The sequence below is a fragment of the Neoarius graeffei genome, chromosome 22 (genome assembly GCF_027579695.1).
Source record: "Neoarius graeffei isolate fNeoGra1 chromosome 22, fNeoGra1.pri, whole genome shotgun sequence".
Classification (NCBI taxonomy): Eukaryota; Metazoa; Chordata; class Actinopteri; order Siluriformes; family Ariidae; genus Neoarius; species Neoarius graeffei.
Window position 1 is genome coordinate 24,290,811 of NC_083590.1, and position 12,318 is coordinate 24,303,128.

The following is a 12,318-nucleotide window of genomic DNA, read 5'->3' on the forward strand; positions in this document are numbered from 1 at the left end:
TCCCGTCTTACTTCTGTGTATTCCACTGTCTTAACCGCCGTTTATCCCACCGTCTTACCGCCGTTTATCCCACCGTTTTTCCCACCATCTTACTGCCATTTATCCCACCGTCTATCCCAGTGTCTTATCGCCATTTATCCCGTCTTACCGCCGTTTATCCCACCATCTTACTGCCATTTATCGCACCGTCTATCCCACTGTCTTATCGCCATTTATCCCGTCTTACCGCCGTTTATCCCACCATCTTACCGCCGTTTATCCCACCGTCTTACCACCGTTTATCCCACCATCTTACTGCCATTTATCCCACCATCTATCCCACTGTCTTATTGCCATTTATCCCGTCTTACTGCCGTTTATTCCACCGTCTTAACTGCCGTTTATTCCACCGTCTTAACCGCCGTTTATTCCACTGTCTTACTGCCGTTTATCCCGCCGTCTATCCCGCCGTCTATCCCACTGTCTTACCTCCATTTATCCCGTCTTACCGCCGTTTATCCCACCATCTTACCGCCGTTTATCCCACCGTCTTACCACCGTTTATCCCACCATCTTACTGCCATTTATCCCACCATCTATCCCACTGTCTTATTGCCATTTATCCCGTCTTACTGCCGTTTATTCCACCGTCTTAACTGCCGTTTATTCCACCGTCTTAACCGCCGTTTATTCCACTGTCTTACTGCCGTTTATCCCGCTGTCTATCCCACTGTCTTACCGCCATTTATCCTGTCTTACTTCTGTGTATTCCACTGTCTTAACCGCCGTTTATCCCACCGTCTTACCACCGTTTATCCCGTCTAACCGCCGTTTATTCCACCGTCTTACTGCCGTTTATCCTGCTGTCTTACCGCCCTTAATTCCACCGTCTTAATGCCATTTATCCCACCATCTTACCACCGTTTATCCCACCGTCTATCCCACTGTCTTACCGCCATTTATCCCACCGTCTATCCCACTGTCTTATTGCTGTTTATCCTGTCTTACCTCTGTTTATTCCACTGTCTTAACCGCTGTTAATTCCACCATTTTACTGCCATTTATTCCACCGTCTTACCACCGTTTATCCCGTCTAACCGCCGTTTATTCCACCGTCTTACTGCCGTTTATCCTGCTGTCTTACCGCCCTTTATTCCGCCGTCTTAACGCCGTTTATCCCACCATCTTACCACCGTTTATCCCACTGTCTTACCACCATTTATCCCACCGTCTTATTGCTGTTTATCCCGTCTTACCTCTGTTTATTCCACCGTCTTAACCGCTGTTTATTCCACCGTTTTACTGCCATTTATTCCACCATCTTACCACCGTTTATCCCGTCTAACCACTGTTTATTCCACCATCTTAACCGCTATTCATCCCACCATCTAAACCACCATTTATTCCACCGTCTTAACCGCTGTTCATCCCACCATCTTACTGCTGTTTATACCAGTAATGTGTGACCATTTATACCAGTAGTTTAACACTATTTGTCTATGTTTACCCCGGTGGTTTACCACAATTTATATCAGGAGCTTACCTCAGTTTATTCCAATGATTTGCCACTGTTCAGTGCTCCACTACACTATCAAAAAATGCTGACACTATGGATATACTGTGCAAAGAAAGAAACAGGAAAAACAGTCATAAAACTCACTGTCAGGTTTTTCCTTCGTGATGTGACACTGGGCTCTGAGTGATCTGGCCACCCTGACCACTTCCTGCACCATCGGAAAATCTGTTTCCTCTTCAGGAAAGTACCAATGGCCCTGCGGAAATCATGTGAAACAACAATTAGAGTGGAATCAGGAAACTGGGGACTAACACGCAGTCAGGAAAACTGTAACCTGTGTTAAAGGAAAACTCTCGGGTGGGAAAATAGTGCCCTGGTTAAAAAATCCCAGAGTTTACCTTTAAGTAAGGAATAAAACATGGTGAGGCGTGCTGTTATGGGAAAATAATGAACAGCAGAGTGGTGTGATGCAACTCGATGCAAAGCTAAGAGCTGGTACCACCCAGAGGTTGTTTATATCCCAATAACAGCATGCCCTAAATAGTTTAATTCATCTTATACCACAGCAATTCGCCAGTTTAATGAAAGACACATTGTAATATTTATTCGTTTATCCTGTGGCTGTCATTGGCTCACCAGCTGAGAGGCTGTTGGATATGGCTGCACACACACACTGGAGGAAGCTGGAGAGGGGTCTGGGCTATAGGGCTGCAGTCTCTGCCAGAGCTCCTCCGTGAGAAAAGGCATGAAAGGGGAAAGGAGGCGGAGAGAAATGGACACGCAGTGGTAGAGCACAGCAGAGGCAATCTGCTTCTCTTCATCTCGCACTTCGTTTTCGTTTACGTCCCGTTTCAAAACCGGCTTAATGCATTCCTTGGGAAAGGAGGAAAGAAACCGATAGGAAAAAAAAAATCAAGAAAGGATGATGTATACGCAAAACACTGAATAGGAGCCTTGTTTGATCCTTGATAGCAATGTTGACAAAGTATATTTTTGAAAAAGTCATTTTTTCAGTAATATGACAAAGATGTGCATTATTGACTGTAAGGCTAGGCTGACATTTGCACGATTCCGTGGCACGCATTGGCACGACTCGAGTCGTGCCAGTGCGCAAACTAGTCGTAAACTGGCGTGAAGTGTGCGTAAACCCGTCGTGACTGCGTGCCATGTCGGGACGAGAATTTTGAAATGTTCAAAATTTTGGTCACGACAACTGGTGGGATAAACGGCGGTAAGATGGTGGGATAAATGGTGGTAAGACAGTGGGATAAACTTCGGAAAGACGGTGGGATAAATGGCGGTAAGACGGTGGGATAAACGGCGGTAAGACAGTGGGATAAACGGCGGTAAGACGGTGGGATAAACGGCGGTAAGACAGTGGGAAAAACGGTGGGATAAACGGTGGTAAGACGGTGGGATAAACGGCGGTAAGATGGTGGGATAAATGGTGGTAAGACGGTGGGATAAACTTCGGAAAGACGGTGGGATAAATGGCGGTAAGACGGTGGGATAAACGGCGGTAAGACGGTGGGATAAACGGAGGTAAGATGGTGGGATAAATGGTGGTAAGACGGTGGGATAAACTTCGGAAAGACGGTGGGATAAACGGCGGTAAGACGGTGGGATAAACGGAGGTAAGACGGTGGGATAAACGGAGGTAAGACGGTGGGTCGTGAACTATGCGCAAACCGTTCGTGATCTCGTCGTGAACTCGTCGGGACGATGCGTGCCAGTGCGTGGAAGTGCGCGCCATGCCACGACTGTCACGAACTGCCACGAATAGTTCACGAACAGCTCACGTCGAGTTCACGAGTAGTTCACGACATGTTCATGAATTGGTGCGCGTCGCAGCGTGGCCGTGCCTTCCCACTGACACGGTCACGCATTGATGGCACGAGCAGTTCACGACTAGTTTACGCACTTCACGAACAGTTTGCGCATGGCACGAGCAGTTCACGACGAGTTCACGAGCAGTTCACGACTACTGCGTGACAGTGGCGCTCGCGTCGGTGCGGGGGTATATATAGGGCTTCCCGGACACTTCTCGCCATTCGCAATTTTTTTTTCTTGCTTTTTTCTTTAATGTCTTTTATTTTCTATTCCTTCATGACTTTTTTTTTTGGGGGGGGGAGTTTCGTTTCTTTTATTTCAAAAATGGAACAACTGTGGATGCAGCTCATGAAGCTACTACCATTCTTTCTTGCCAAGGGACAGCACCAGCAGGGGACATGTAGTAATGTGACAGGTAGTCTCGCTGATCCTTTGCATCCTTCTGGGTATGATGGCCGGTTAGAGGCAGCAGCCCCTGCAGGTGTCGGTCAGTCCTCCATCCACCAGGGATCAGATCATGTGTGTCCGGATCTTCGCGGTCCACTTCTGAAATTGCGTGTGGGTATCTGATGAGGATGAGGTTGTGCATGACACAGGCGTGCCCAAGTCGGCACGACACCGTCCGAATTGCGCAAACTCGTCGTGCCAATGCGGGAAGTGCGTAAACTATGCGCAAACTATGCGTGAACTCGTCGTGCCAGTTCGTGAATGTGGACGGGCACGCATTCGTGAACTCGTCGTGAACTATGCGTGAACTAGTCTTGAACAGTGCGGGAGCCTCCCAGTTCGTGCCCCAAAATGGCACGACTTGCCACGACAAAATCGTGGCCAAAAGTCGTGCAAGTGTCAGCCTAGGGTAAGATTCAAGAGGACTAAATTTAGGTGCTGGTAAACAAGAGGTTCTTATGGAAGTGCCGGGATATTTTCGGCCAAAACCTGGTTGCCTCTGCCAAGATGTTACGATCTAGCCAGAGACAGATCAACATGTTTAAAGGTTCTGACTGCAAAGTTGAATTCTGGGTAAAATGTTCTATGTCTATTACTGTTGGAGTTTCGAGATGTTTCGCTGCTCCACACGGTGTGTGTATCCTGTGTGTAAATGTTTTCCCGAGATAAAAAGCGTCCCGCGTTTTACGATTCCGGAGATCGGCGAAGCAAGTGAGCAACAATATCACATGACCAAAACAAGTCGGCGTGGGCGGACGTGACAGACTCCGCTCTCCCGCCAGCTAAAAGCCAGCAGAAAAGAAAAGGAAAGTCTGCCTCGTGAGTGCAACTGCAAGATAGAGCAAGGTTAGATGACGTCATTTTTCTAGACAGATAACTAAATCATTCTAGCTACCGTAGCGCTTAAACCCGGTGCACACGGGCGACTTCTCGTCGCAAATGTATTCCGATTTCTGGACGCAAGTTTCTCCTCTCAGGTAGCTGCATTTGCGCGTTACCTTTGACCAGTGGGTGATTTCGGGAGGTTGACGCAAGTTATGTGGAAATCACGTGACTACTTCGCAGGCGGAGATCGGCTTAGCCTTTGGAAGTGCTCGCTTCGTTATCGCAAAGACATGCACACGCGGCGATATCTCTGCAACAAGTCAGCGACTGGCGATTTTTTTTTTCCGTAGAATATCAAGCATGTTTGATACCTGCAATCTGTCGCAAGCAATAAAAAAAAAAAATCACCATAAGCAATAAAAAATATCCACACACGAAGCAATTTTTCGTTTACGACAAAAAGTTGCACGACCAAGAGACGGAAAATCGCTCGTATGCGCCGGGCTTTATCTATCTTAGTCTTAGAATGCGTGGGCTCGACTCTACGGTAGCGAGTATGGAGTTATACACCTAACGTTTTGATCTTACAAAGAAAGAAACAATAACACAAAAGCAGTAACAGAGAAAATATCTCATCTCATTATCTGTAGCCGCTTTATCCTGTTCTACAGGGTCGCAGGCAAGCTGGAGCCTATCCCAGCTGACTACGGGCGAAAGGCGGGGTACACCCTGGACAAGTCGCCAGGTCATCACAGGGCTGACACATAGACACAGACAACCATTCGCACTCACATTCACACCTACGGTCAATTTAGAGTCACCAGTTAACCTAACCTGCATGTCTTTGGACTGTGGGGGAAACCGGAGCACCCTGAGGAAACCCATGCGGACACGGGGAGAACATGCAAACTCCGCACAGAAAGGCCCTCGCCGGCCACGGGGCTCGAACCCGGACCTTCTTGCTGTGAGGCGACAGCGCTAACCGCTACACCACCGTGCCACCCCAGAGAAAATATATATTTGTTTTTTGTTTCACGGATCTATTCGCAAATGTCAACCACCAATGACATCCTGCGACTCAAAACTCTCCGAGGTCGATGCAGAGTCACGATGTTTTCCGCGTGTCGCCATCTTGGTGTGACGCAGCTCCAGAATTATGCTAATGAGTTAAAGCTCCTTGCGTTCTCTAGGGCCATACCGTTTACATCAAGAGGTAGGATATTTGGTTCCAAAACGGAGAAAAGCGACCCTCAGGACATCAAAATCTCGTCCGCATGATATTGTTCTTGCGAGACGTAGGAAAACGCTACGCACGAAAAAAAAGTGAAAATTTCAGATGACTTTGCAGTCAGCACCTTTAAGTTCAAAACAGCTCTCAGTGCACGATTTATTCATTTTGGCTCGTTTTAATGAAGAGATCCAGTAAAAGAAATAATAAATTCATATACACGACCTAAATGACTCTACAGTCGTCTGTAAACTATTAACAATTAGTAAAGGACGCAGAGTTTCATTCCCTACTGTCAACTCACCAGATACACGTCACAGAGGCTGTGGAGCCAGAAGGAATGCAGAGCGGAGGTGACTGTGTGGAGCTCATAGCTCTCAAAGCCTTTATCACACTGTATCACTGTACTGTAAAGTCGCGAGCAGATCCATCTGTCTATCCTCGACGCAGGAAAGGTCTGAGACAGAGTGATACAAGGAGAAAGAATCAATAACGGACACACAGTTTCATAATTACGTCGATTCGTTTGGCAGACGCTTCTATTCAAAGCGACTTATAACCTCAGCACAGTGTTGTATCACAGCTTGGGATTTGAACTCAAAACCTTCCGGTCAAGAGCACAGAACCTTAACCACTGGATATCCTTTTGCATCTCGGTATATTAACATATCGATCAGATTTCATAGTCTTCACTGCACTGTACTACTCCAAGTATTTTTAGGAAAGCAAGAAAATATTAAACACACGTCAATATTTCGACCACAGGCTTCATCGGTCATGATTCTGAACGTGGTTTAGTGAAGGGGTCAAGTCTGCGGGCTGCGTTCCAGATGGATTTCAATGCCTCAAACCAAGCAGTTGATAAACAGCAGAACTGATCAATGAAGGAAAAAATATATGACCGTAATTCAGCGACTTTTTGTTTTTGTTAAATGTGAACCGACGTAGTTTCTGTAGCAGGTTCTCTGTTCTCTTGATGAAGCTCATCAAGAAAGAAAAAGAGTTTTCAGCTGTAGGATTTACATAGATTCACAGATTTTTAAAATAATAATAATAATAATAATTTATATGCTTTGGTGTGATTAATGAAGTGACGTCATGGCTTGTAAAAAAAAAAAAGTTGACGGAAAACAGAACGGACAGAGACGGATGTGTTTATTCTCCGCTTCAAGTGTGTCATTTGTTCAGAGCCCGTGGCTCTAGTCCAAAGTGGGAATATGAGGTACTAACCAAAGGGGAACCGTTCGGGCCTTTTAGGCGTTCAGAGAAGGTCCAAACATATCAGCATTTCAAATGTTATATTCAATTTCTTTCACGATAATTATTCTCTTATAATTCTAATTTGGCCTCATTTTCTATCAAATTTGCTTCAGAAATGAAAGGGTTACTGTCCTGAAAACATTCGAGTTACCCAATGAGATTTTTTTGTTTGTTGTCTCGAGGCTGAGAAGAGTTTAGAGCTGCTCACTCATTGGTTAGGACTTCATTGCCGGGACAGAAGGCCATGGCAGTGTATGTTTATGGAGGAAGTGACCGATGAATTAAAGGAGAACTGAAGGCAAATTTTCTTTTATCAAAATTCTATTTATCTCATTTTATTAAATATCGGAATGCATTTTTATCGCTATTCTGTCGCTGCTATAGCAAGTTCTGAGTGTTTGAAATATGCTCTGTAATAGATCAGTCCATATGTCAAAGCGATGGCCGTAAACGAGATTCGTTGAGACCTGTGCGAGACATCGTAGGACGGAAGTAAAACGTACAGCGGAAATCAAAGTCACCAACATCTGCCAACGCTGTCAAAAGACGCGCGCGCACTCTTTCGAATGCTGACGTAATCAAGCCGGAAGTTTTGTTTGTTTTGATAGCGATCAGGAAAGTTTGAAAAAAGTAGGCAGTAATCGTCATTTAAACTCGTTTTTGTGTTTGGAAAACAGTTTTCAAAATGGCGGCGCTGACACCTGGCTGACACTTCACGTTTCGAAGTCTCGCACGAGTCTCGTGAAGATCGCGCGGATAAGCGACGCCTGCCGCGGACCAAACAAACTAAATTCAACATGGCTAAAAACCGAATCGGCCGAATCGGAAGTATAATATTTAATTGCCAATACGAGTCACGATATAAGGTTACTAAAACTGAAAACGTAATTGAATAACACGTTTAAGAAATAAAGCAAGTTTAAAAATGACTTCAGTTCTCCTTTAACCAATCAGATTTTAATTTATAGTGGGAGGGAACAAAAATTTACCACCCTCAGCCTTCTTGAAAGTCAATGTTAGCTTAACCACAAATTGACACTATTAGTGCGGCAGTGAAGTCACCTTCCACCCGGTGTAGCGTTCATCAGTAGTGTTAGCGAATGCTAATAAAGCGGTCAAGCCAGTGCTATCTATCAAAAGCAAGTAGCACAGGCTAACGACCGAGAAACTAACATTTCTGTCTCCAGACTCTTCTTCCACGCTGCACGGTCGCTACAGTGTTATTCACGCAGACTTAAGTATTCATTTCCCTCTGTAATTTACTTACTTTTAAAATCAACATCGACAACTACACACAACAGAGCGGCCTGGCAGCCTGCCGCTAATCCCTTACAAAATCCCTTGGTGTCTGGCTAAGTTTTGTCTGACCTCTAAGTCTGGTCCCAGGTCTAACAGTAACGGTTCACCATTGGTACTAACAAAGGAAAAAACCAACATCATAACTGCTTCAAACTGATGTGTCTTATTTATAATCACAAACTAATCATTAATGGTTAATGCCAGTTGCTGATCCAGACATTTAGAAGGTAAAAATTTTATATAACTGGACTTCCACAAATGATTGAATACGCCTGGTCTAAAAGATTTTCACTACTATACTACACTCTCCGAAAATAAAGTACATTATTGTACCTTTAGGGCAGGGGCGATTTCTCAGAGACAACAAGGGAAGCCGAGCTTCCCCTAAAATTCTCTCCCCAAACTGCGGCATCTACGACGTTGAATTCTCATTAAAACAATAACTTGCATAACATAATATATGCCCAAGATTGTATTTACGTTCATAACTATCCTGTAACTTATTTGAGTGATGTCTGATGAACTTGCAGTTCGCTACGAGAATCACCTTTGCTGCAAGGCTGTAACCAGCGTTGCCAGATACTGCTGAAGTTTTCCAGCCAAAATATGTTCAAAACCCACCAAAATGCACTTAAAACCGCCCAATCTGGCAACACTGGCTGTAACCTTTCTTATTTCAACGGGCTCTATGGCTGGCAGCCGGGTATCCGTTGCGGTCTATGAGACGGCTCTGAACAGACAATTTCGGCTAGTTGTTATTGGTTAAAATCGACAAACTCGTCACTTCCAGGGAAGCCAGGCTTCTCTGGGACTAACGAGAGAGTGGGAGGGACAAGAAGCCGGGCCGATGAAGGATTATTGGAGGTGGTGTTTGAAAGACATGAGGAGGGCGGGCTCTGTACTTCGGCGTCGGCGAGGAACACGGAAGCATGATCAGTCAGTCCCTAGCGGATGTCGAGAACGTGTAGTCGTGTGCCAAAGTGCTGTCCGACTTTCTTTTCATATAAACGTTTCTTCTCATTGATGTCTCTGTACATTACTCTGTAAATAAATGTAAATATTACTCGTTGTGCTCCGTTAACTTTCATCCATTCTATCAGTTTGATCATTCGTGAATTCACTCGTTTATTTCATTTGTAGTTCAATCTGGTTGTAGGCTAGCTTGAGCCTTATTGGGATCTGCAGTGCTAGCTGCTAACAGAAATTGGTGAAGTCTCTGGAAAGCACAACCAGCTGGTATGACAGGGTCACAGACCATTTTCTGGAAAAGGAGCGGAGGGCAGAATTTGTGTATAAATAGTGTTCATGTTCATGAATCTGAAGTGTGTATATTGTTCAGTAATGTTAAGAGAATGGTGGGCTCGGTGTTATAGGTTATACCTGGGTATAATATTCAAGGTTCTGTGTGTTGCATAGCCTACCTGGTTATGGATTTCCAGACTGTGTTGCAGAAGATGTTCAAGGATGTGTTGCACAGCTGGGTGTTGTGTTAAAGACTCTGTGTTGCATATCAGGGTATGATGTTCAAGGCTCTTGGTTGAATAGCCAGTGATTTTTGGATGTTTGATATTTTTGATTAAGGATATGAGGCACTAGCCTGGCAAGCCAGACTATAACATGAAATGTACAAGCAAAAACACCTTCTGCCACTAGGTAGGGTTGTCTAGTTCACTATGCTAATGGGGCACACCTTTCTATGCTTTGATATCCGGCCTACAGGTTTTACGATGAATGCGTAAAATGGGCTTCCCCTGTTTTAAAAACCAGCAGCCGCCACTGCTTTAGGGGTACAATGGCTCGTCACTGGGGCAGTTATTTGTACCCTTTGGAACATATATGTACCTTTTTGACCCTAAAAAGGTGCATGTATTTACCTTGAGGTCCAATAATAAGCCCTAGGGGGTACATTAGTGTAGATTGTACCTTGGGGTACCGAACTGGACTCCTATTGTACCCCTGTTTCTGACAGTGTATGGAAAGGTGTGTGCTTTGGGATGCGATCATGTGAGACACGGAACTGTCTACGTTCACACCAAACACAGGAGGACTTTACTCTGTACCTCTGCAAGTGTCGTCAGAGGAGCTCGTGCGTCCAGCAGAGCTCCCAGAGTGAAGCGGACCGTCTGCCACATCTTATTACAGAAGTGTCTGCAGCTCAGGACCTGAGATACAGACATGCTGATGTCCTCTCCTGATAAAGAAACACACGACGACACAAGGAATGTTGGAAATCTTCATCCATCAGCCTTGGATTAGCACCTCATTCAGTGTACATTCCACAAAGCCATCAAAGCTTACACACACACACGAGATACTCTTACAATATCTGGCCACAAGCCACGCCTCCTTCTCTTTGACTGACAGACCCAGGAGGTCACTTACCCTGGGCTTTGTACGAGCAGAGAGCAAACCGTAACGCATCTGTGCCACATTCCGGGATACCCTTTGGGAAATCTTTTCTCTGCACAGACACACAGAGGACAGAAGGACATAATGAGCCAGCAGGACATAACGAGTGATGAGAGAGGATGTGTTCAAAGTCACTGGAACATGCCGTCCCTTTTACCGACCTGCGCTTCCAGAGCAAGTGCTCGCTCTCTTTCATCCAAGTTTCCTTCCATCACTTTTTCCTGAAGTTTCTAAATACACAGAGGAATACTTTATGTGAATGCCATTTAAAAAAATCCCTATCTCAGTATATCCTGAACATCTTCTGTCTCCTTATTTCACTTCACGTCCCTTTTATAAGATCTATCCGAGGCACAGTGAATTAAAAATACATGAAGGTCCAGATAAGTGATAAACATGACTGAATGGTGGAACAGCTACATTTTAATGTTTAATGATTATGGCGATGAATAAGACTATGCAGTTATTGTGGCAGTGGACGGAGAGGAGGTGGGTTAAACCTGCAGGTAACGCACAATTATTACAGAGAGAGAGAGAGAGAAGGACAGACAGAGAGAGAGAGAGAAGGACAGATGGAGAGAAAGAGAGAGACAGACAGAGAGTGAGAGAGAGAGATGGGGAGAGAGACAGAAAGAGAGAGACAGAGCAGTGGAGAGAGAGAGACATCGAGAGAGAGGCAGACAGATGGAGACAGACAAAAACAGAGAGACAGACAGAGAGAGAGACAAACACAGAGAGCGACTGAGAGACATAGACAGACAGAAACACAGAGAGAGAGAGACAGACAGACAGACAGAAACACAGAGAGAGACAGAGAGAGAGACACAGAGAGAGAGGCAGACAGATGTAGAGACAGAAACAGAGAGACAGACAGAGACAGCGACATAGAGACACACACAGACAGACAAAAACACAGAGAGAGAGACACCGACAGACACAGAGAGAGAGGCAGACAGATGTAGAGACAGAAACAGAGAGACAGAGAGAGAGAGAGACAGACAGACAGACAGAAACACCAAAACAAGTGAAACAGAGAGAGAGAAATGGCCGAGTTGACTCCTAACACACACACACACACACACACACACGAAGTGTGATGTAATTTAAAGTGAACTTGCACTCGGCAGTAGGTGTGAACTCGTGAGGTGCCATTTTGTTTGTTTGTTCTTGTATTGAGTGAATGAAAAGTGCGCTGAAAAGCACAGCTGAGAAAATAAAGAGCATGAAGCACCAAGGAATATTTTCTACCTCCTTCCTGAGTGTTCCTTCACTCACTCTCTCTCTCTCTCACACACACACAGGGTTCGACAGTTAGGTTCTGTTTCCTAGTGCCACTTCACTTCCCATTTCTGAGCAGAGCCACGAACTCTGAACAGATGAAACATATCTGTTTTAAGCTTGATGTACAGAATAAATGTCTCATCTCATCTCATTATCTCTAGCCGCTTTATCCTGTCCTACAGGGTCGCAGGTGAGCTGGAGCCTATCCCAGCTGACTACGGGCGAAAGGCGGGGTACACCCTGG

General features: G+C 45.2%; 1 protein-coding gene across 1 annotated transcript in view; it reads right to left on the bottom strand.

The window, feature by feature from the left end:
- vars2 (valyl-tRNA synthetase 2, mitochondrial) overlaps window positions 1-12,318 on the bottom strand; it is a 64,670-nt gene that overhangs the window by 3,981 nt on the left and 48,371 nt on the right. Inside the window, 6 exon segments of the mRNA XM_060904674.1 lie at window positions 1,640-1,751; window positions 2,132-2,368; window positions 6,130-6,282; window positions 10,445-10,575; window positions 10,767-10,845; window positions 10,955-11,023. Of these exon segments, the coding sequence (XP_060760657.1) occupies window positions 1,640-1,751; window positions 2,132-2,368; window positions 6,130-6,282; window positions 10,445-10,575; window positions 10,767-10,845; window positions 10,955-11,023 (781 nt within the window).